This window comes from Pantherophis guttatus, chromosome 5 (genome assembly GCF_059756535.1).
Source record: "Pantherophis guttatus breed Tessera chromosome 5, ASM5975653v1, whole genome shotgun sequence".
Classification (NCBI taxonomy): domain Eukaryota; kingdom Metazoa; phylum Chordata; class Lepidosauria; order Squamata; family Colubridae; genus Pantherophis; species Pantherophis guttatus.
Genome location: NC_142067.1, coordinates 19,278,522 through 19,304,959, shown reverse-complemented (window position 1 = coordinate 19,304,959; position 26,438 = coordinate 19,278,522). Strand labels below are relative to the sequence as shown.

The 26,438-nt window shown below is 39.3% G+C and overlaps 1 protein-coding gene across 1 annotated transcript in view; it reads left to right on the top strand.

Annotated features, from left to right (window-relative positions):
- GUCY1A2 (guanylate cyclase 1 soluble subunit alpha 2) overlaps positions 1-26,438 on the top strand; it is a 200,215-nt gene that overhangs the window by 36,121 nt on the left and 137,656 nt on the right. The window contains exon 4 of the mRNA XM_034409432.3: positions 1,555-2,273. Coding sequence (XP_034265323.1) covers positions 1,555-2,273 — 719 coding nt within the window. The remainder of the gene's footprint in view (positions 1-1,554; positions 2,274-26,438) is intronic.

Here is a 26,438-nt window from a genome sequence, read left to right as displayed (position 1 = left end):
TGGTACACATATAAAACCTTTTGTTTGCAAAGGGTAGCTTGTAATTCAGGAACTGACCCCATAAAGTTCAATGTTATTAACTATGGTTTAATTCCATGTAGTGGCCAACATAAATTATGTGGACATACTAGATTGCTCTGTTAATGTGATGCTAATATTAATATCAATAGTAATGCAATTTAGACTATTCAGCCATAGTCTAAATTATGCACTGAAATGTTTTTATTGGAATACTTGTACAAGGGAAATCAGTGGTGTATGTTTTTCAACATTATTTTGATGGTGAGAAAAATGTTTACATTTCCCATTTTGAACATCCAAAGAATTATGCATTTGGGATTGCGTGTTTTCCAGTACTGTTACCTCTAAGGACTTTTATTTCTTTTTTATTTTATTTGTTCAACTTGTATGCCGTCTTTCTCTGAAAACTTTAATCTGCAATAGCCAAATTCAACTAATACTAGCTTTATTCATTATATTAATAATGAATGTGTCTCAATGTTGATTTCTGCTTCCTGTTACTGAATATATCAGAGATAAGGTTTTTTAAGATGCTGTACGTACGTGATTGCTGTTCACACTTTTTGCTATTTCACACTTCAAAAACCATCTCTCACAGTAACTGCTTGCTTACCCCATTTTATTCATTCTGTGAATAAAGTTGGTGCCATCTAACTACAGCTGTTTGGGGTCTACAGGTCCTGTAATACTTCTGGGTCCTGACTCATTTTAAAAGTCCCCATTCTTTGATAAATTTCTATACAGCTAGACCAGGGATGTCAAACTCAAGGCCCGGGGCCTGGATTCAGCCTGTGCCGTGCTTAGATCTGGCCCACAGAGCCACCCTGGAAACAGTAAAAGACCGACCTGCAGTGCCTCTGCCAGTGAAAACAGAACTGTGCGGCCCTCCTGAGCTCCATTTTTGTTGGCAGAGGGTTGCTGGAGGCCATCGCAGCTGAAAACGGAGTTCGGGAGCCCGTTTTCGCTGGCAGAGTGTTCGGGCCACCACAGGACCTGCCCGACATGAGTGACATTGAGCTGGCCATGCCCACCCTGTCCACTCCCACCCCCAAGGTCAAACACAACCCTGATGCAGCCCTCAATGAAATCGAGTTTGACACCACTGAGCTAGACTCTCCTCCCAAAGGTCTATCACTAGCTTACCAGATTGATGCCTCTTCCCAAACTTTTGTATCTCCTAGGACAGGGGTCAGCAACCTGTGGCTCTGGAGCTACATGTGGCTCTTTCATCCCTCTGCTGTGGCTCCCTGTCGTTGGTTGGCGCCACAGTTGAAGGGCTTTTGGTTAGGGCAGGTAGAGGAAAAAGGACGCCGTGCTAGGAGGAGACTCTATGGTGGGGGAACTGGGCTTCATGTCAGCAGAGGAAAAAGGACACCACACTAGGAGGATGGTGGGGAAACTGGACTTCCAGTCGGCTCCAGAATTGAATGGGAGGCTTCCAGTTAGGACCTTTGTGGCTCTTTGAGTGTTTAAGGTTGCCCTGTCCTAGGATCATTGACACTGTGATTTCACACTGACTTATGTCTATTCCAGGTTTAAAGTTTGAGGAGCTACAAGAGAAATTCGGGGCTGAATTCTTCAACATCTGCTTCAGTGAGAACGAGAGAGTTCTTCGAGCTGTGGGTAGCACCTTGCAAGATTTTTTTAATGGCTTTGACGCTTTGCTGGAGCACATAAGGACTTCGTTTGGGAAGCAAATCACTTCAGAATCTCCTTCTTTCCTATGCAAAGAGCTCCCTGAAGGCAACCTTATGCTCCACTACTTCCATCCCCATCAGATTGTTGGGTTTGCCATGATGGGTATGGTGAAGGCAGCAGCAAGGAAGATCTACCAACTGGATGTTGAAGTAGAACAGATTGTAAACGATAAGCTATGTTCTGAGGACCTCAACCCAGGCAACTGCAGCTGTCTCACTTTTATTATCAAAGAGTGTGAAAAGGCAAAGATCACAAAAGCGCTTCCTCTGGGGACATCTCAATCCCCCTCAGATCTGAGGATAAGCATTAACACCTTCTGCCGTGCTTTTCCTTTCCATCTGATGTTTGATCCCAGCATGTTGGTACTGCAGCTGGGTGAAGGACTGAGGAAGCAGCTGAAGTGTGAGGTTCATAAGACATTGAAGTTCCAGGACTGCTTTGAAATTGTTTCTCCAAAGATTGCAGCAGTGTTTGAACGTGTCCTTTTGAGACTGTCCACCCCTTTCGTGATTCGGACCAAACTTGAAGCCTCTGGCTCTGAAAGTAAAGACAAGGTAAGAATGCTATTTTCGTTTTGGAGGTAAATTTTGGAGGTAAATTACACTTTGGTAAATTACAAAAATGTCTAATAGTTCTAAAAATGATAACGGTTGGGAGTAAGAGTTACTGCTAAGATGAAGGATGAATGGAGTCTGGTCACAATGCAGAAGGTAAAGAGTGAATAGATGTTTTTGTGCTGTCTTCTGAGTGCAACATTCATAGATTTGCACATAGCAATAGCACTTAGTCTTATATATTGTCCCATTGTGCTTTAAAACACCCTCTGGGCAGTTTACAATATTAGCATATTGCCCCCAACAATCTGGGTCCTCATTTTACCCACCTCGGAAGGATGGAAGGCTGAGTCCACCTTGAGCCCCATCACGATCGAACTCCAGGCTGTGGACAGAGTTTGCCTGCAATACTGAATTCTAAGCACTGTGCCACCAGGGCACATCTCATGACTTGCTATTGTCCTCTTTAGAAAAATAAGAATCCAAGAATCTGTATATTTTATTGTAAGTTATAAACAGGAAGTGTAGATTGGGACACATACTGAACTTTTTCCTGCTTTCAAGACTGCTGATGCAACCACTGATCCAACCTGATTTTAACCTATCTCAAGCAGGGGTGAAATTTACTTACCTTCCCTACCGGTTCGCCAATGTGTGCGCTCACTTGCTCCACTCGCAGTCATCTGCACATGTGCAAAGCCTTTTGCGCATGCGCAGAGGCTTAAAATGTTACAAAGAAGCACGTCATAATATCTGCTTGTGTGTGCGGAGCATCCCGCAGCCGCCGCTACCAGTTCGCCTGAGCCGGATAGAACCAGCTGGATTTCATCCCTGCTCTCAAGCTTGTTTTAGATACCAATAGCAACAGCACTTAGACTTATATACCACTTTACACTGCTTTACAGTGTAAAGCACTCTAAGTGGTTTACAGAGTCAGCATATTGCCCCCCTCCCAATAATTTGGACCCTAATTTTACCCACCTAGGAAGGCTGGAAGGCTGAGTTAACCTTGAGCCTGGTGAGATTTGAACTGCCAAATTGCAGGCAGTTGGCAGTCAGCAGAAGTAGCCTGCAGTACTGCACTGTAACCACTGTGCCACCATGGCTCATAAATATTTAATCCCAATCTATGGGCCTATTTTATGATTTTTTTGTGCAGTTCGATTCTTCATTGCTAGATACTAGATCTTGAAATCCTAATACCCTTGGTCCTAAGGCGGATTCCTCTAACCTCCAAACTGATCGGTCATTGTGAGAGTGTCAGACCTGAATTAAAAAAGTGATTCTTTCCAAGCATGAATCTCCTAAAATTCTCTTTAGCAAGCTTTATTTAGATGAAAGCATTATTGATATAAGAATTATGGCAAGTGAGTTATTGTCAATTTAGAATCAGTATATCTGTGTGTGCATAAGGGGACAAACTTTCTAATTTCAGTATTCTTTTTCTCCTAGCCTTACTACTGTAAATTCTTTACTCGTAATTGCTTGCTATCAGGCCAAGGAAGAACTCTTTTCAATGAGTAGTATGATCAAATAGATTAAAAGCTGCTGAAACATGCAGAAAAATCAATAAGGCTGAATTTTCTCTCTTCTCCTTTGGCTGCTAAAACCAGGGTAAGGGACCAGGAGTAGATTTCCCATATTCATAATCTGACGTTATTGAGATCCAAGCTAAACATTTCTTTTTTTAGAGGGGGGGAATTAGAAAAATCTCCAGAAGGGAGGGAGGGAGGGAGGGAGGGAGGGAAGGAAGGAAGGAAGGAAGGATGGATGGAAGGAAGGAAGGAAGGCAGGCTAGCTCTAGCTGCAAGAAGAGATAATAATTGTTTTGCAACAAAATAAAGAATCTGTTTCACCATATCTTACCTGTTATTCAGCTGAGATATTTATAATGTTGTTTTAAAAAATTCTTTCTTTAGATATACCTTTTCCAACTAGGTCAGGCTACAGACCCAGAACCTCAGGGTTTGCCTTTGTTTTGTTTTCTTTCTCTTTTTGCAGAAAGTCAAGCTTCTTTCTATTTTACTAGCAAGATCAGATTAGGGCATAAGAAAGCAGGATTTAGCTCTGGGATATTCTGTCAATGATCCCTGCTTTCTAATGGGGATGTTTGGAAGAGTATCATTTCCCCACTTAATTCCCTCTCCCTCTCCTCTCCCTCCCTCCCTCTCTCTGTATAATCATATTCCCTCCCAATGCTTGAAATATGAACAAAACTTTTTATTGACTTTGCTACACTCAAAAAAGGGACATGGCGGCTCAGTAGCTAAGACGCTGAGCTTGTCAGCGGTTTGAATCCCTAGTGCCATGTAACAGGGTGAGCACCTGTTACTTGTCCAGCTTCTGCTAACCTAGCAGTTTGAAAGCACGAAAAAATGCAAGTAGAAAAATAGGGACTAACTTTGGTGGGAAGGTAACAGCGTTCCATGTGCCTCTGGCGTTTAATCATGCCGGCCACATGACCACGGAGATGTCTTCGGACAGTGCTGGCTCTTCGGCTTTGAAATGGAGATGAGCACCACCCCCTAGAGTCGGGAATGACTAGCACATATGTGTGAGGGGAACTTTTACCTTTACCTTTCACTCAAAAGTTTTATTTTTAATCAGTATTTTTTTTTTTGTAATAGTTAAGCTACAAGTGTGACCCTACCAACATTTTTTAAACATTTCAGTTCATTTTTACTGACTTTTTTTTTGGGGTTAGGGGTCATTTTTACTTAATTTCAGGGTGGATAAAAATCAAAAAATCAGATTTTTTAATTTAAATCGGATTTTTTTGATTTAAATCAGATTTTTTTTTATTTTTATCGAATTTATTTTAATAAAAAACTTTTGGGGTAAAAATCTATCATAAGATAGTTTTCTATTTAAGATACATAAATAATTTAGTTTATTCAGCATGAAATGGAGCTTAGTTATGTAGCATGAGGCTGTATATTCTGCAACACTGGGACTATCGGTGAGTCAACAGTGGGTCAAAGGAGTAGCAGAGATGACAGTTGCTCTTAAAAATTATGATTTAAATTGAGTTGATTTAAATCAAGCCTTTTTACTAGTGATTTAAATCATGATTTAAATTGTGATTTAAATCAACTCAATTTAAATCAAATCCACCCTGCTTAATTTCCGTTTAAAATTCAGGTGGAATTACTAAGGAGGGGAGTAAAAAATTAACATTCTGTTTTTTTTTTTGCAATACAGTCTCACAAGGGTGAAAAAGCCCAAACAGAATCACTTTTTTTTTTCATGTTTGTTCCATTCTTCTGTTAGTATTCCTCACGTTTGCTTGTCAGAATGTGTTAGGCTCTAATGATTTTTAAAATGAATTACATTGCTAATTTGACAGCTGGTATTGGTTGTGAATGGAATAATGTAAAACAATAGATGACAATGTAGCTTAAAAATAGATCCTCTACCACGCTAATAGCTATGCTCCACTAAAGTTTAAAACTTTTTAGATAGCTGTATCACATTTTTAATTTAGGGATGTGCCAAGGGCTAATTTTAAAGACTGTGTGTTTTTGCCATAATGAAATCTCATAATGAATTTTTTTTTTAAATGGTTTGCAGAGTTTTTTTTTTTTTTTTTTTAACCTGGATGCCCTTGAGATAGACAGGCCTATTTTTCAGCAATTTCCGAGAATTTGGATGGCACACAGGGTGTGGGATGTTTATCCTAGTGTGAGATATTTATTCTCCATGCAGATTATAGATTGACATTGTTTGGTTAATGTAGTTCTGCCATCATATCAACAGGATTTTTCCGGGTTTTTATACTGGCTATTATTCAACATCAAATTGTTGCATCTCCTTTCCATTTTATGTATTTGGAAAGATTTGTTAAATACCTAGTGCAAAGAAAACATATTTTGGGGATTAGATCCATAATTACACCATTTTTTAAAAAAACTGACACCTATAAGGAAGGATATGAATAAGGTGCTTGTAAAGATTAAAATAACATTTATTGAAGAGACCAGTCATGTTGCCTACAGTGCAGCAGTGGTGAATATGGAAGAACTGAGTACTGGAATTAGAAAATCAAGATCAAGATCCTATTCAATCCCAAGTGGAAGAGCAGATTGGAGGCCAAGGTAAAAAAAAAAATTAAGATGCAAGTAATTTAAAAAACATGAAAGAGCAAAAATTGAAGAATGCAAGGATCAGGACAAGCCTAATAAAAAGGTATTGGCTTAGCACCAGAAAAAATAAAGAAGATTTGGAAATCATAAACCAACAAGTACAAGCAACAGTTGGGAAAATCGAATGCTATGAGGCATGAATCATCCAATTTAAGAAACATCAGCTATTTTATTCGGAACAGAGGAAATTCTACCAAATGGTAAAAGGAATTCTGAAAATTGAATATCAAACAAAAAGGAAACAATCCAGTTTTGGAAAGATCTATGGGAAGCTCAAAAATAGTATAATAAGAATACTAGATGGATAAAAAAAATTGAAGATAAATTTAGTTATGATCAAATGAAATATGAATTTAGTAATGATCAAATGGAAAACTTAATAAGAACAACAGAAATGGTTAAAAATGAAGCAAATAATACCTAATGAAATGTACAGATCCAATACATAACATTTTTCCAGTGCATATGTCAGCAAATCAAAAATAACCACTCAATAGTAACATATCCCATTTTCACCCCGGTCAAGTAAACCAACTTTTTACTCCTTTTTTATTATATATATAAACCAACCTTGCTTATTTAATCCAGTCATAGGATTGATCCTTGTTTTAAATTTGTTCAAAACTTTAAACATCCTTTTTTTTTTTTTTTTGGTAAATCCAGCAAAAAGAAATTATTCCAATTGCTCCCTAGGATTGTCATTTTCATTTCCACATTAATTTTTAAAACCTCATTCAGTTTGTTGTTTGTTTTTCCACAGATGATGAATTCTTTTTCAAGTTTTATTCAAGTTGTTCTCAGCTATAGTTTGCTACATAACTTTTTCTGGGAATAACTTCTTCTGGGAATAGCATAATCCTAAAAAAATACAACATAGCTGACCTTATTGATTCAAAATCCCAATGCAATTTTTCAAAACTATCTCTGAATGCTATTATAAGTTGCTTGTCTTGTATGTCTCCAATACCAAACAAATCTTCTTTCCCACAAAAATATATTTATTCTTTAAAATGTCCTGACAGCCTAGATTGCTAGTTCATTCTGTTTGACCCTTGTGCATCTATCCCTGGTGCACCGTGGGGGTTGAATTAGCTTCACATCAATTAGCTAATGGCGCTCAGGTTGCTGATTCTTCCAGGTTCTTCTGCCTTCTCTCACCTCTCCTCGTGTCTTGATGCTTTGCATCCAAGCAGGTCCAACTCTCTGTAAACACAAATGCAGCTAGGTTTTTTCCACCAAAGTTTTATCCCTTTACCTACTCACATTTCAAACTGTTGGGTGGGCAGGAGCTAAGGATTGAATGATGGGAGCTCACGTCATTTCATGGAGCCGGGCTCGAACTGCCAGAGTGCAGACCATTTCTGGCTGGCAGTTCCAGCGTCATTAAGCCACTGTGCCACCTTGTCTCCTTACTTTAGACTCAAAAGGTATGTATGGAGGTCTGTTAGTATTTCTACATCATGGATTCTCCTCTGCAAATCATATCCTTCAAAAACAAATGATCAGAGGAACATCAAACACTGGCAAGTCATTTGATCCCTATCAAGTGTTCTCTATCCTAAATTTAGTGTTGTTTTAAAGTTAAATATGGAGTTTGGAACCTCTTTAGGTCTAATAATATTGATTTTGCTGCAAGAGAAGCAGCATTGGAGTCTAGCTCCAGTAACTTAATTGTATCTGATGTTGTTTTGTAATGAGGTGATTTATTGCTCATCAGTGCTCGATGCTTCTAATGAGTTGTTTTAATGAGAAAATTTAAAAACATTGCCTACTGCCTTGTATTCCTGAGGTTATAAATTGTGGAGGTGAGATGAAGTCTAATGGAGATGAGGGTTACTTCATCACGGAAAACGTGAACAAGGACTGAATAAAATTAGGTGTAAATCAGGGAGAAGCAATTACAATTAAAGCATCACAATTAAGAGTAGCTCTCTGACTTGAAAACATGATCCCATCTGCCTTATGCTCATGGAAAGCTTGAAAAATGGTCTTTCTAACAATATCAGAAAACTATATCTTTACTATAGTTATACTATAGTTACTAAAGATATAGTTACTACAGTATATGTTTAGGTATGTTGAATTTCTATGTCATCATTTCGGCCACCATTCCTGAAAAGATTATTGTTTTTTTAAAAAAATGTAGAATCATTAGTAGCAAATCAGAGAGTTAAAAATGAGACTCATATTAGGAGGAAGACTTAGAAAATCATACACTAATACCCTGTTTTCCCCAAAATAAGACATCCCCTGATAATAAGTCCAATTGGGCTTTTGAGTGCATGGCTATAAGGCCAAGCACTTATTTCAGGGTTCAAAAAAAATATAAGACAGGGTCTTATTTTTGGGAAAACACGGTAACATGTCTGTAATCGCTCAGTTGGAAGTGCAGTAAAAATTTGATGATTATTTTTAATTTTTTTGGGAGGGGCTAAGAAATACAGCATTAAGACAAGGAAGCTGATAGAAGATTAGAATTTTCCTTAAAAAAAAACAAAAAACTTTCAGGTTGCTATTTAGGTGTATTTATTTCCAAATTCCAAATGAGAAAAAAGTGAATATGGCAGATGCAAAAATTTGCACATTATTCCAGTAGATTTATTGTTATTTTATTTTTTTTAACTGTAAAGTTGTTAATAAGGCCCCAACAAGGATTGTTGCTAGGCCTATACCAGTGATGGTTAACCTTTTTGGTGCCGAGTGCCCAAAGCGCTCACACGTGGATGCAGGCGTGCGTGCCCAAACCCCCAAAATGCAATGCGAGTGCTCCCCGTGCATGCCCCTGCCTCTGTGCATGAACGTGTGTCCCCTGCACATGCGTGCATGTGCCCCATGCCCCCCCATGCCCCCCCATGCCCCATTTTGGCTTCCAGGTTGGCGCAGGAGGCTTTCCAGGCCCAAAATGGGGCATGGCCTGGAAAGCCTCCTGCACCAACCTGGAAGCTAAAATGGGGCACAGGGGGCTGTGTGAGGCCCCCCCACACCCCGTTTTGGGCCTGGAAAGCCTCCTGCACCAACCTGGAAGCCAAAATGGGGCACAGGGCACCATGTGAGGCCCCCCCATGCCCAATTTTGGGCCTGGAAAGCCTCCTGCACCAACCTGGAAGCCAAAATGGGGCACGGGGCACCATGTGAGGGCCCTCCCATGCCCCGTTTTGGGCCTGGAAAGCCTGCTGCACCAACCCATACCCCTCCATGCATGCACACGCACATCCCCCGCATGCGCCCCGCTCCCTGCACATGCGCAGCAGAGACCCAAAGACCAGCTGGCCTGTGGGAGTCATGCAGAGAGGGCTCTGCATGCCACCTGTGGCACGCGTGCCGTAGGTTCGCCATCATGGGCCTATACCTTAGTCAGGCCAGGCCACAGGTGGACGAATGCTAAGCTCCTTATGACAAGGGCTGATTGTTGCTCTGTTTAACTTGCAAATATTACAATGATGGGCATTCTGAATATTTGAAACCAAAGATTATTTATTCACTTAAAAAGTAGGGAACAGCTAGAAAAACATTCCTCAGTCCTTTCTTTTCTCTGACCTCATCATGTCTAAAAAAGCCACCTTCAAAAAAAGTCTGAGACATTTTGTAAAGAAAGACTACTGAAACAAAAATTTCAAACAACCACACAAGAAACAATTGGTGGGAAAGGATAAAGCATTTGAAGAAAAAAGATCCTTCGTAATTGGAAAGCATGATGATTGTTCTACTTTGGAGTTGTGTGACATGAAAGTGCATGAAAGGCTATAAGAAAGAATGGATGTATCCGAATATTAGCATATCCTAAAAGCTAATGTCCCACCAATAGTAGGGGAAAAAGTGAAAATGCTTGCAGCATATTTCAGGAAGACAGGAACCTGAACCATAACTTCATACCAACCATGGAATATTTTAAGAAAGACAAAGGTTTTGGAATGGGCTTCAGCATTTCCAGACTTAAAATTCACAGGAAGATCTGAAATAGGCATTGCATGCAGAGAAATCTATTGAGAACTATTTCTGAGTTAGAAAAAAGCAAAAAAAAAAAAAAAAGTTGAAAACATTGCCAAAAGCAAGAATAGAAAGATTCTTAGCTAGTTACAGGAAACATTTGTTATTTCTGTCAAAGTGTTACAAACTACTGTCTAGAAGTTTGTCCAAATGTTTGAACCTACTTTGTTCCTTATTTTCTTATTTTGATTCAGTAACTGCAACCGGTAAATATGTATTCCAATTTCCTAAAATATTTTATGTTTAACTTTGTACCTCGTAGAGATTGAATCAGCTTCTGTTCACATAGGAAGTCACTGGAACAAACAATTTGATTGAGATGCCTAATTTTTTGCATGCAACTGTACATACGGTACATCCCTGTTCAGTTATTCTAAACCTTCTGTAAGTCTGATTTATTAGTGAACTATTTCTGTCAGTACACAATGTCGTTGAGGGAAATCAAACTATCATTGATTTGGCCCACATATTCAGTATCTCTGACAAAAACAATACTGCCTGTATTTTCAGACGGAGTTGTTGGATAAATAAAACACACGATCAAATATATTGTGGCAAGCTCGGGCTTTAGTACAAGATAATATTTTCATGATCAAAGCCATAAATGGATGTTTCTCAGGAACTGTGGTCCTCGGAGATTTTGTACCATGTTCAAATCCGGTGAATGCCTTTGGAATGAAGTTTTCTTAGGATATCTTTTTCTACAGGGAAGCTAAACAAATAAAAAATATTTTTAAAAAGGCCAGAACTCAGTGTCTGAGTACAGCAAATGTAAATCTAGGGGAAAGCCCTTGGCCATTTACATGGAAGATAGGAAATATAGTATGATTGAAGGTCATTTATATCAACATTAATTTGCAAAAGGATATTTAGAAATTGGAGTGGGAGAGTCTGATGGAGCCATATAAACTAGGATTACTTTTATTGGAATAGAATCTTGCAAGTCTGAATGTGCTTCACTCCCTACTTTATTCTTTGTATGAACTAGGGAGTGTCCTGCAATATTTACCTAAATTAGTTTCTTGGAACAGGCTCAAGTCCTCTTATCTGACCGTTGCCTGTGATATTGGTTCTTATTCTTGTCCTTCAAGGCCATTGCCTGTTCCCTGTGCACTTATAACCAGATTCTTGGATTGTATCTAGGAGCCACTTCAGCTTCTGAAACAATGGCTCTACATGGGGATCCCCACATATCTAGATCATTGTATTCTGGATCAGATATAGTTTCTGAGTGGTAGTCAAACAGGATTGAAACAGGAGGTGATCAAGGCTTGAGTAACCCTGAATAGGATCTTTTAATCCAAGAATGGGGATATTTGGCACCCAAGATGGATTTCTGCAAATCACAGCTTTTCTCTGCTCCTTGAGCAGGAACTAACAGTCAAGAAGGATTCTGAAAACCCAAGAAGGATTCTCAAAACCCGTTCTCAAAACACGACTTCTGTCTAGGAGAGTGGTACCCCAATCAGAATTCGCAATGTAAAAAGCCCAGTCTGAGGGCTCCTAAAACACAGGCAGACTTGCAAGATACTGCTACTGTAGCCTACCTTAATAAATTGTTGCTCTAAAATTCCTGTGGAGCCAGTTTCCTGATCTGGTCTACCTTCTGTAGAGGTATCATAAATATTTCAAGTCTACCTATGCTTTCTCTTCCCTCCCACTTATACCCCAGCCAGTCTCAGCCAGACTGATGTTCTTTTTCTACTACTTCCCACTTGGGCTTAGAACATTCTTCAACACCTGTTGTTGTCTATATGGCGTCTGGATGGATTTTCCCTACAAAATCCATTTATTAAAGAGGCAGCATTGTCAGAGCCAGGAGCAGGATGGTGCATCCATTGGATCTCTCAGAGTTTTTTTGATACCATCAATTGTAGTGTCGTTCTGGATGACTACTGTGTTCTGACCTAGGCTTCCTGAGACAGTAAAAAGCACACAATTAGTCTCAAAAACCCTCTTTTTATTTTAACGGCTGTGAATTATTGTTCATTCACAGCCCGTAATGAGTCTCAAGGAGTTGGTAAAGAGTCCGACAAAAGTCTCCAATATACACGACATAAACATGACAAAATAAATAAATAAATGAATAAATGAATAAATAAATAAAAATACATTCATTCATACATACATACGTACATACATAATTCTGCATATACCCACATATATTATATGACATGGAGGAACAACAGTTTAGTTAAAATATTATAGGTTAAACTGTATGGGTAGCATCATAACAGGGACCTTTTCTTGCTCTGTGATAAGGACCCCTTATGGGGGCAGTGATATGATTCCTTCCTTGCCCTGGCATGGGAATGGAGCATATCAACGTATTGTGTGGTTGTTTAATGAGTTGCTCACAATTACCTAAATGGGCATTGTAACTCATAGTCTGAAAACCACTGATTTAACATATTGTCCAATCCACCAGCATGGTGTCATCTGCAGATTTGGTAAGCTTTCTGTTCAATGATCTAGTCATTTATATTGGTGTGGGATACTTCATTTGAGATCCCCATCCCAGCACAATGAAAAAAAAGCAACCACTTTTTTGGTTTGTTAGTCAAATAATTGCAAACCCGAGATATCCCATGCTGTACTAAAATCAAATGCTATGCTAAGATCTAAGTAAACTCACAGCATTCACTTGGGCTACTAAAGCAATCATTATATTATAAAAAGAGATTAGGTTAGTTTGGCAAAGCTTGTTTTTGACATTCCTGTGCCGGCTTCTAATAATGATAGCATACAAGGAAATGCTGCTTGACAATATGTGCTTAGATCCTGCCAAGTACAGAAACTGACCAGTAATTGGTCTGTATTTTATGTGATTCATCCCTTCCCATTTTTGTGTATTGGAACGATGTTTGCTCTCCTTCAGTCTTCCAATATCTTGCCAGATCTTCCAGCAGTTTCACAGATGACATTCATTTACCATGAGATCACTTTGGTATAGCCAGCTCTTCTATACCTTAACATTCAGCCAGTCTTGGAAACTTGAAATCATTTAGGTTAGCTAGGAGAATGCTTTTTTGATGCCTTTATAAATACAGTAGAACCTCTGGTCACGAACGCTTCTGACCACGACCAAATCGGGTTCTGACCAAAAATTTCACAATTATTTTTTTTCGCAGCCGATTTCCCCTTCCATGCCATTTTGTTTGTAAGTGCCAAATTTCCAAAATTAGGTTCAGGTCACGACTAAATCAGGTTGTGACCAAAGTTATAGAATGAATTATGGTTGTGACCTGAGGTTCTACTGTACTAAGTTGGATTCACCTCTTTCTTCAGTGATTTTACAACAGGCTCACTCTCTTTTCAGAAAGATGTTCGGAACTACCGTGTTTCCCTGAAAATAAGACCCTTTCTTATACTTTTTTGAACCCTGAAATAAGTGCTTGGCCTTATTGCCATGTGCTCAAAAGCCTGATTGGGCTTATTATCAAGGGGTGTCTTATTTTGGGGAAAACAGGGTATCACCTTCTCCCTTTTCTCTTTTATGATTGCCTCATCTTTCTCTACAACAGACCAGCAACCATCTTGATATTTTTTTTCACCACCTTCTTATAATATTTTACATCCCTTGCCAAGCATCGTCTCATAATACTCTGTAGGATTTCTACCAGCTCATGTTCCTCTCTTGTTATCAGCACCTCCTTGCATTTCCTATATAACTTCTTATTTCTGCTTTTCAGCTTGGTCTTGAGTTTGCTATTCATGCACGAGCCTCTTAAAGCTTTTCCCATTTTTAAATCTTCTCATGGGGATTGATTGGCTGCCTTTACTATCAGGCTTGCCTGAACAAATTAGAACAGGCTAGGGTGATAGAGCTGGTCTGCCACCCAAATCTGGGGTTAGAAGAGAAAGGCCAATAAAATGGAAGATACCTCTCCGTTTCTGGTGCTTGAGAAATTCAAGGGCATTGTCAATGACAGACAGTCCAGCTGATTTTTAAAGTTTACTATCCATAAGCAAATTTGCAGGAACATTATAAAATTAATAGGTAAAGGTAAAGGTCCCCCCACACATATGTGCTAGTTGTTTCTGTCTCTAGGGGCAGTGCTCATCTCCGTTTCTAAGCTGAAGAGCCAGCGCTGTCCGAAGACATCTCCGTGGTCATGTGGCTGGCATGACTAAATACCAAAGGTGCACGGAGCGCTGTTACCTTCCTGCCAAAGTGGTCCCTATTTTTCTACTTGCATTTTTTACGTGCTTTCGAACTGCTAGGTTGGCAGAAGCTGGGGCAAGTAACAGGAGCTCACTTCGTTACGTGGCGCTAGGGACTCGAACCGCTGAACTGCCGACCTTCTGATCGACAAGCTCAGTGTTTTAGCCACTGAGCCACTGCGTCCCTATAAAAAAATAATTATTTATAAAATTATCTATAAAATTAATACATGAACTAATTAAAAATGTTCCAGGTTAATTTGTACCAAATAATTAACATGATTAGGAACTGTCATATACTTTACACCAATTGTCTATAAGTTTAGTGAGCTCAGTTAACCAATGTTGACATGTTTAAGTCCTTTATGGGCTTGATTTCATGTTTTCCAAATACAAAATTGTCCTTAATAGCTTTTCCCCCCCGTACCTAGTATTTTCCTGTGTGCCTTTCAAAGACTACTATAAAATGAGTGGTCTTCTTCAGACCCTGCTGTTTTCTTCCTTGCTTTCTATTTGCAGGTTCTTTCTTCCCAACAACCCTCCTCTCTCAAGCCTTTATAACATGTAGGTCAATCAATGCTTATTTACAGTTTTCATCAAAAAGAGTCCCCTTGAGTAAAGCTCCTCGGCCTATTCCCAATAATAATACTGTTTATTGCAAGGTGCAGAATGTGGCAATATTTCAACTCTTTCACCTACACAAATATTCAAGGCAATACACACAAATATGTGTACAGTACAGGGGTGTCAAACTCAACTTCATTGAGGGCCGAATCAGGGTTGTGTTTGACCTCTGGGGGCCGGGGGGGCATGGCCAGCTGCAATGGCCTCGTGCAGCACTCTGCCAGCTAAAACGAAAGTTGGAGAGGTCATATGCAGCCTTCTCGGGCCCTGTTTTCACCTGGGACGGCCTCCTGCAGCCCTCTGTCAGTGAAAATGGAGCTGGCAGAGGGCTGCACGAGGCCATCATGGCTGAAAACGGAGCTCCATTTTTGCTGGCAGAGGCACTGCGGGCGTGTCCTTCACTGTTTCCAGGGCAGCCCCATGGGCCAGATTTAAGCACCCAATGGGCCGGATCCGGCTTGTGGGCCTTGAGTTTGACACCCCTGGTATAGTATAAAAATCAATGTCATATTGCAATTAAAACTAAGAGTGGGATACCCAGTTTCTAGTCCTGCCTTAGGCATGGAAACCATCTAAGTGACCTTGGATCATGATACTATTTCAGCCCTAGATTGGGAAATAAAAGAAAAAAGAAAAGCAAACACCCATTTACTAATCTATACTAGGTTAACATAATATATTATGATCCATTGTCTGCAGGAGATTGATTCAGGCTAATATATAAATGAATATAATAGTAATAGTAATAATAATTCTTATTTAAATCAACATTAATTAATCTAGTAATAATAGGATGTGTTTCTGTATATGTGTATGTATGTGTGTATGTATGTGTGTGTGTACACATACATAGTCACACATTTACATACACTGCTAAAACAAGATTAATGAAAAAACATTTGTTAATTATATTGTTAAAGGAAAAGCTCACTACTTGTTTATTATTATTTTCATGCCTTATGTGTTTGATAAATGACCTGATTAGCTCTGGAAAATTTGCATTAAATTACAGGGGGGATTTTTATAATTGATTTTAGATTGTTATTAGCCCCCAGGCAAAATTAGTAAGATAAAAATTATTAAAGTACTTTTAAAAGTTATTTCCAACAGTAGATAGAAAGGATGTTGACATGTCCCTTTCAGATGTTGTCAAACTTCAGATCCCATAACCTTTAGCCAGTCAATGGCGTTCTGTAATACTTGGAGGGTTGCTAGTTATTCATCACTTGGATGAGTACGGCTAGTTCTAACCAGTGTTTTTATGTAGCTTTAACTTGTTTGTGGATGGATTTATAACTGTAAACTATTGACAATTTGTAAGTGGTGAACATTCAGCATAAATATGCTCAGTGTAAGAGAAATGGTTTTCTATCTGAACTCATGGAAGCTTCAACTGATGCAGAGTATATTATTTTTTTTGTCAACTATTGTAATCAAAAAAAGTTTCATCGGTTAGGTGATTCATGATGGATTTTGGCATTACAAAAGAAGAAGCATGATATATTAGTGTTGGTGTGGGGGTGAGCAAGCCAAAAATAACAGGTTGATTGTACTGTTTCTGGATGCACTTATGAAATGTTTTATGTCACACCAACTGTGGGTGCCTTAAACACAACTAATAATCTAAGAATAAGTAAATAAAACCTGATTATATTTTCCTAACATCCAATTATGCAAAGCAAAAATATAAACCAATAAGTAGGTCAAATCCCTGATGGCTCAAAATCCTAATTTCATTCTAGTTATTTTTCAAAAGACATTTTGGAAAAGAATGAGTAAATTCAATTAAAATTAGGCCAGTTTCACAAATGCATTTTTATTTGCTGATTTCATTTGGTTTATATTTCTATTCTAATATTCTACAGTATTCAATAAGCTCTTCAAGCCATTTTTTAAAATAAAGTGCAATCCTTACAAGGCAAAGAGATAAAAATATAGAATAATCCAACCTTAAGCTATTTCCTTAAAACCAGAGATGAGGGGTTGTCCACAGAAATCAGTGCATCTTAAAACTAGGTATAGAGTTGTATGTATGTATGTATGTATGTATGTATGTATGTATGTATGTACGTGTGTATATATGTATGTATGTATCAGAGGTGGGTTTCAACAGGTTTTGACCAGTTCTGGAGAACCAGTAGCGGAAATTTTGAGTAACTCGGAGAACCAGTAGTAAAATTTTTGACTGGCCCCGCCCCCATCTATTCTCTGCCTCCCAAGTCCCAGCTGATTGAGAGGAAATGGGGATTTTGCAGTAACTTTCCCCTGGATTGGGGAGGGAATGGACATTTTACAGTATCTTTCCCATGCCACGCCCACCAAGCCACACCCACCAAGCCATGCCACGCCCACCAAGCCAACCCCACAGAACCGGTAGTAAATTTTTTTGAAACCCACCACTAGTATGTATGTATGTATGTATATATGTATGTGTGTGTGTATGTCAATCCCGTGTATCTCAATCTTACACGGGAAAAGACCCGAATACACCAAAACTTGCATATATATATGCAAGTTTTGGTGTATTCGGGTCTCTTCCCGTGTAAGATTGAGAGTATCTTGGCGATGTTTCGACGAGGTCTCACTTGTCATCTTCAGGCTGGTGTCTTCGGCTTCGTGCTTGTGCGAGGAAAGCGTGATCGGAGCTGCCCTCTCTCTATAAATACCGGTGGGGAGGTGTGGGGTGCTGGCTTTGTTGCTGTGAGCAGGTTGGTTGCCTGTGTTGTTAAATCTTGATTGATTGATGGAGTTAATGTTTGCAGATTAGTCAGCTGTTTCGTAACATCCTGTGCGGGTGAGGTTCTTGATGTGTGGTCGAGACGACCACAAAACTTGACATTACATGTATTTTAATTTTAATTCTGCTTTTCCCTGCAGGTTTACTCAAAGTAGTTTGTTAATTTCTTTATTTCAACTAATGAGAAAAGCTGCACCTGTATCAGGATGTGCATGGCAAACAGTATAGACCGGTGATAGTGAACCTATGGCACACATGCCACAGGTGGCACGCCGAGCCATATTGGTGGGCACATGAGCATTGTCCTAGTTCAGCTGCAGCGCGCATGCCGGTCAGCTGATTTTCAGGCCTTCTGGGCCCACCGGAAGTCAGCAAACGGGCCATTTCCAGCCTCCAGAGGGCCTCCAAGGGGGTGGAGAAGGCTGTTTTCACCTTCCCCAGGCTCCAAGAAAGCTTCTGGAGCCTGGGAAGGGTGAAAAACGGGCCTACAGGGCCCACTGTGCCATTGCATGGGAAAAGCGAGGGGAGCGTGGGGGCGGGGCAGGGTGCATTGAATTATGGGTATGGGCACGCACTCGTGTGACCCTCCTCGCTTTTGGCACGCAACGGGAAAAAGGTTAGCCATCACTGATATAGACCATGCTTAGCCAGATAGATCCTTTAGTTTATTAATAGCCCAAGTTGCTACCAACATTAATGAAAACTTGGTATAAATTTGCAAATAACCTCTATAATAATTCTCTTTATAGAAAAGAATTAATTAAGTAAAGAAGATTAATTCATTAGTAGTTGACCCTGCTTCTTGATATTTGTGGGATGTGTGAAAAATAGTTTATGTGGGTGTTTGCTCAGGCCAACTGATAATCTGTTTAATTAAAAAAGTTTAATCAAAGCAAAATATTTGCCAGGTGCTTCAAATTCCAAAGGTTAATGACAATGATAGTGTCTGATAGCTTCCATTTTCTCTTTTATGTTTCTCTTTTATGTTTCACAGCAAATGGATCTCAATCTATTATAGCAATGCTTCCAAAATTCTTAGCATATACTTTGTTCCTTGGATTTTGGAATTTGCACTTACGTCATTTTATTTAGAGTTGGCATATGGGCCATGTTAGACTAGAAGTTGTTTTCCATACAAATGAAATATGCTCAGGGATGTTCTTTCTTGTTTTCTTGGCTCATTTGCCTGTTTCTTTGTTGAAGAACTCTTTCATGAACCTTTCATAGAATTGAAATAGGATAAACTAACAATAAAAAAACTTATGAATAAATCATATATCTTCTGTTAACCAGAAGAGGAAAAGATTATAACAATAGAAAAGAGCAGTAAAACGTATCAATTATTCTCCAGATATATATCCTTAACAATTAGATGATATCCCGTTTAAAATATTTCCTCTTTCGAGGGTATGGCCAAAATGCAGCATTAAATGTTATATGTAAATATTACCTTTTGAATCTTCCCCAACTGCCAGAGGAAGCAGCATTGCATTAGATGAAGTAATGGCTCAATCCAAAACAAAAAAAAAAAGTTGGTTCATATATCCGCACAAGTGCATATAATTATTTTATTAGCACAACTGGCATTTCCACAATGCCCTTTAGCTTATATAATGATAATTCTGCTCTGCTCCCATCCATATTAGTAAGTACTGTTTAGGACAAGGGTATCAAACTCAAGGCCCGGGGGCTGGATCCGGCTTGCGGGGTGCTTAGATCTGGCCCGTGGGGCCGCCCTGGAAACAGTGAAGGACTGGCCTGCGATGCCTCTGCCAGGGAAAATGTAGTTCTATGTGGCCCTCCCGAGCTCTGTTTTTGCTGGCAGAGGGTTGCAGGAGGCCGTCGCAGCCGAAAACATAGCTCGGGAGCCCATTTTCCCTGGCAGAGTGCTCGGGCCACCACAGGTACCCCCGACTTGAGTGACATTGAGCTGGCCACGTCCACCCTGGCCACACCCACTCCAGTCACCCGAGGTCAGACACAACCCTGATGCAGCCTTCAATGAAATCGAGTTTGACACCCCTGGTTTAGGAGAACAGTTGGATAGATGGATCAGAAGTCAACACAACCCTTTTACTAATAGAAGTGCTTGCAAGCGATGGATGCTAATTTGAAGTTGTGTTTTCTGATATTACTTCGATTCATTATTTACCTTTGAAAACTTAAAAAAGTTTCGATGGCAGCATATTAAAGAATTATTCACTAACTGCCTTATTCAGTAAAAGATTGTAAATAGACATTTTGGGCATTTAACACTGTTGCATTTCATTAATCGCTTTATTATTCAGATTGATGCATCATCTTAGTTTTGAAATATTTTCTATTTTGAAATTAGTTTAATATGATGCTTCAAAATCTACAAAGAGCAGTCATTTAGTATTAGATTTAGGTTTTAAGAAATAGAGGTTGCAACCGAGCAGGTGAGTGTTACACTTCGTAAAACAGACATAAAGAGTTCAAATGTCAGAGTGGGTGAGGGCATGATCCTCACCCACTCTATAGTCTGGTTTCTGTTTGGGTATAAAAACATTTCATCCAAGTTACAGGATAGATTATTCCCTTTTCCAAAGATTCTTGCAAATGGGCTGGATGCTGGTACTGGCTAAAAGCACTTTATCATATGCCACATCAAATTATCTGAGCTCTAACTAAGGAAACGGTTGGCCTTTTGTAACTCGCTTCACTTTTAACATAATTATTGCTCCATGACTTGCTCTGATCCATCCTGCTGACACTAATAATATAATACAATGCATCACATGCTGTAAGCGGTAATATTGCACTATAGAAGGGAAAAAGTACTTGACCCTCTTGTGTTTTCCTGGAATTAAAACAACCAGGTATACCTGAGCTGTTCTTGCATATGTAAGGACAAATCTTTGAGTAGAAATTATCATTAAAGACATTACTCCTGGTTTCTTGTCTCCTCCCGTTGGATGCAGCAATGAGAATGGAAGCATTGTTCCCAGCTATCTATGGATTCTCATTTCTCTTTCTATCCAAACAAGCCAGAAGAGGAAGCTTAGATTTGATCTTTGCTAGTTCAGACAAATTATTGAAAGGCTGGGCAACCTATAACTTATAGACCTCATATGGATATTTTTTTTTTGCATAAAATTTGATTGTAAATAAATATTAGAGGCAAGACTTCTAGTGATTTCTGAAAGGAAACAAAAATATGTTAAATGGAGATTGTGACTTATGTATTTGATGAGTACAAAGCCTAAAATATGGCATTTATGGAATTAAAATGTAATTTAGGGAGGGTAGATAATTAATTTTGTAATTGCTGTAAAGACATTTGGAAACCAATTCTTCCTTTCCTTTCCTTTCCTTTCCTTTCCTTTCCTTTCCTTTCCTTTCCTTTCCTTTCCTTTCCTTTCCTTTCCTTTCCTCTCCTCTCCTCTCCTCTCCTCTCCTCTCCTCTCCTCTCCTCTCCTCTCCTCCCCTCCCCTCCCCTCCCCTTCTTACTTTCTCTGTTTTTCCACTTGTTCTATATGGTCTTTATTCCTTTCCTTTAATTTCTATGTTTGTTATTATTATTGTATAAAATACTTTTATAACAACTGCATAAGAAAACAAGAACAAAATACATCTTCAGTATTAGGATAAACTGAGTACATCTAAAACAGAAATTCTCAATTTTGGACTCCATTAAGTAGAGTATCTAAACATCCACCTATTCCAAGATCATTCTGTGAAAAAGCAAAAGGGGAAAAAAACCTTAGGAATTATTTGTTCACATGAACATCTTGAGCTATTTTGAGAAGCAAAATATCATATGTTACTTTTAGCGTGCTGTGAGAGAGCTTATGGAAAGAAACCCATTAATGTTTTTATTAGCTTTTTTTTTAAATAGTTCATATTTTTTCCCTGTCACTCATTTTTTATCTTGTACAAAGACTAAATGTTTCTGCTGAGTTGTATTTTTTGGTGTTATGCCAAAGCAACAACCTTTCAAGGTTAACTTTTGTGCACGTTCATATTTTCTAGTGGGGGAAGAACATTGTTTTATGTGGTTTAAAGAAGTACCGATGTTTCAATGACCAATATCTGAGGTGTTCAACTATGCATCCCTGATGAAGAAAATGCTATTTTGCGTGAGAAGAGTTGGGGGGGGGGGAGAACAGCCTTTAATGAGTATTGTGGACAAAATTACTACTAGGGCTACACTACATTGATTATTGCTAGCATTGTGCTAGGTGCTGCATAAAGCAAATGATAAATGATGTTTGCTTGAACTGTTTTGCTGGCTCATAAGTCCTATTTCTGTCCTTGATTTGGTTCAGATCGTAAAGGAGCTAAATAGTAATTTATGCAACTTTTTGATACTTCTTTCCGGCTTGGTGGATAATAGGATTGTGTCCACTCGTGCTTGGCTTTTTGAGACCCAGTTCGGTGGGTAAGAGTCTGCTTCCAGCAACGATCAATAGGCATATCAATCAGAAATTGTCAACTGAATACTTAATTCTGAAAAATTGTATCTTCTTTAATGCTTCCACTGATACTTCAAAGACTAGTCTCCATTGGAAGCCTGATTTACAAAGGAGAAAAAAAATGAGCAGAGCAAAAGAAGAGAGGAATAAGGGATAAATCAATATGATTGACATAACAACCAGTGTTGGGTTTCTACTGGTTCGCCCTGGTTCAGGCAAACTGGTAGTGGTGGCAGCAGGAGGCTCCGCCTACCTGCCCGGACATCATCACGGATGCTCTGCGCATGCGCTCCCAATTCCAAACCGGTAGCAAAGGTAAGTGGAACCCCCTACTGATAACAACTGATGCAGATGAATAAGGGAGAAGCAGAATGGCTGCATGATAAGGATTTGCTACAAAAGGTCTAGTGGTTTTGGATATTGCTAGGAAGTATGAAGAGAAGGAAGGAACACTTTATTAAACTGAAAGCAGGAGTTGCTTAGAAATTGAAAGCACCGCTGTGGAAGGCAGGAAACCAATTTAAGTTGCACTTTTGAGAAGTGCATGATAAAACTCTCGAGAAGCTTATTTTTGTATGTAGATACTTTATATTCCCCCTTCTTCCACATTTGTCTTCTTGGCTATTATACATTACTGTTATTAATTAGTAGCACAAATGGGAGACTTTTAGTACTGATCAGACCTAGTTTTCATAGGGGCCCAGTGCTGCTGAAACATGTATCTCCCAAACATGCTGATAATCCTACTTGCATACTTGGAGTTAGTTTTTAGCCTTAAAAGGGCTTTTAACTGGGATTCCTAAATGGAACATCTTACTAAATTTGGGGTTTTAAAATTCAGCTTTAATTTTATTTCTTGGATCATCAACCCAGAAGCCAAGACCTCATTCTGCCAATTAGACTAGATTAGGCTGGTATTCACACTAAATCTTTGGTGTCTTTTGTGGGTGACTCGCACAAAAATTTCATTTTGAGAATATTAGTGATAATGAGAGTGGTGCTCAAAGATACTGTACCTATAAGTATTTTGCAGTGCTCCAAAACTATTTGGTCACTTGATTCAATCCCTTTCCCATATTCCTGAAAAAAATGTGTCCCTTCTCATGACCTAAAGCTAGATTCTGTTGCCTGCTGTCAAAAAAGAGACCCCAAGAATCTAATAGATTTTATCTGTCATTTCTAGATGGATATAAGCCCAATCATTATATCTCCAACTGTGTTTTAGAGCTGTGAGTGCTCCAACACTGGAGGTTTTTAAGAAGAGATTGGACAGCCATTTGTGTGGAATGGTATAAGGCAGGGGTGTCATACTCAAGGCCTGTGGGCCGATGTGGTCAGATCCGGCATTTTCATCCTGGAAAATGTAAGGAGCCAGCCCATGTCGCTTTGACCTGGTCTACCCAATGCAAAGAGGAAACAGTAGGCCAGTGTGGCTTCGGCCCGGTCTACCCAATGCAAAGATGAAACATGCCAGCAGTTTGGGGAGTGATGTCAAGCTGGTCATGCTCACCCAGTCGGCCACATCCACCCAGTTGGCCATGCCCGGCTGGCCCCCTGAGGTAAACCACAGCCCTGATGCGGCCCTCAATGAAGTTGAGTTTGATACCCCTGGTATAGGGTCTCTTGCTTGAGAGGAGGTTGGACTTAAAAGACCTCTAAAGTCCTTTCCAACTCTGTTTTGTGTTCTGTATTCTATAAAGTGTGAGAGAGGAGAAGCACATTCACTTGCAGGATTCTATGCCTATAGCTATTACAATATACACAGTCCTGACCCATATAGCATTGTTTCCTTAATCTGGTCTACCTTGTATGGCTGATAGTAACTGAGAACTCTCCTTTGAGACCTAGAATTTAGCAACTGTTTTTACTTCAAACAGTGTTGCTGGACAACACTATGTAGAAGGAAAGTGACAATTGTCAAAGCTTAATTAGAATTTGCTTACGTTTATTCTGAAGAATGTGCTTTTTATGAAAATAAATATCTTACTTTTGTTTTTTTTTTCTCTGACCTAAATCTGTCAGAATCGTAACCAGATGGGAATTGTAACCTGGATCTCCTCAGTCATAGTCAGCCAGTCTTTCAAGATTCATTGTTCACCCTAGACTAGCAATGCAGATACCTGGCTAAAATCTTTGTAGTTTCCTGGATCTTGTTCAGTTGCATAGGATTGACATCAGTCTTAGAAATTGTAAGAGAAATTTCGCACCCTCATTTATGGAGAGTGAATTAAGCTCCTTTTCAGATGCTTCTTTTTCCCTACCTGGCCTAAGTTGCCATTTATGAGATCGGTTATTAGCTGACTTGTTCTTTATCTCTTGATTGTTTACAACTCCTCCTCCTTCCATTTCTTTCCAAGCTTTCCCTGGCAATTATTTCATAAGTATAGTTGGGATCTGACTGTCAAGACCAAGTTCCTTTAAGGATTAAACTTTGTATTAAAAGAATCACTCACCTTCATGACTCAGAGCACCTTGATGCCAATTTGTTTAGCCTGTTATTTAAATAACATTACGCATCCTGAGGTGAAAACGTTTTATTGAGATATAATGAGTGCTGAGACTTCTGAGTTTACAGCCCCGATAAACACTCCACAGAGGGAGCACTGGGAACATCACATCTCTTTGTAGCATTTAATTCACAAATGCCAAAGTGCCATTACTCTACAAAAGATCCTTCAGCTAATTTGGTTATAAAATTGGAAATGTGCAAAATCTCTGTGCATGAATATAGACTTAAATGTGCAAAAATTGCCTTTGTCGTTTTGCTCATCTTTTAAAAACCTAATTATGTCTCAGAGTTGCATGTCACAAGTGGATGTGGTAAATAACGATGAAATATATTCTTTTTGCTATTGTTTCTCTCATTGCCTCCCTGTTTAATACTGGTTAATTCCATGACTTGTTCTTCCTGTTTCATCTGCAATGTTCTTCAGTCGCTGTATTGCTTGAACATCCTACTTCTTCTAAAGATTTGCCCTAGGTTTACACAATTTCAATGAGGCTCAAGTAGGATTGTTGTTTGTCATAACCGAGTCTTTCCAATGCAGTGGATATCATTTTACCAGGATATCCCAAACAAACTTCCTTTATTTTTCCTTGAAGACATTTTGCTTCTCATCCAAGGAGCTTCTTCATTTCTCATCAACTTCAGCTTCTTGGATGAGAAGCAGCCTGCGGCCCTCCCGACCTCCATTTTCGCTGGCAGAGGGTTTCAGGAGGCTGTCACAGCTGAAAACGGAGCTCAGGAGCCCATTTTCGTTGGCAGAGCATTCAGGCCACTACAGACACCCCCAACACAAGTAACATTGAGCTGGCCACACCCACTGTGGCTAGGTCACCTGCCCCCCCCCAGGTCAAACACAACCCTGATGCGGCTCTCAAATGAAATCAAGTTTGACACCCCTGCCATAGACATTTTTGCCAGGATTCTTTATCAATACCTGTTTTTCCAAATTCATATTTGGGTCATACCAGTGGTGGGTTGCTCCCAGTTCTGTCTGGTTCTTGCGAACTGGTAATAAAAGCAGCTGGAGGCTCCGCCCACTTGCCCGGATGTCATAAGGTACGATCTGCGCATGCACGCGCTCCCATTGCGAACTGGTAGTAAAGGTAAGTAGAACCCACCCCTGGGTCATACCATCTGCTCTTGACTTGTGTCAACTTCTCATTTGATTGCCTTTTAATATTATCAAATGTCCAAGTCTTCTCCAGTGACTTGCCTTCACATAATCTCTCCAAAATATTTAAATTTTAGCATTATTTTAGGGCCACCAGTGACCAGTCTACCTTTATTTAATCTAGTAGTGAATGATTAATTCTTCTTGCAGCCCAAGACATTTTCAACAGTATTTTTTATCATCACAATTCAAAGGGATCAACATTTCCTCCATTCAGTCTTCCCACTGATTCAACTTTTATAGCAATATATTAAAACTGGAAAAATCATGGGCTTGGTAATGCATACTTTTATTGTCACTGTGCTATCGTAGCACTTTAATATCTTTCTAGATCTCTCTTAGATTTTTTTTCCCAAATAGCAAATACTTTTTTTATTTTACAGCCATAGTCACTGTCC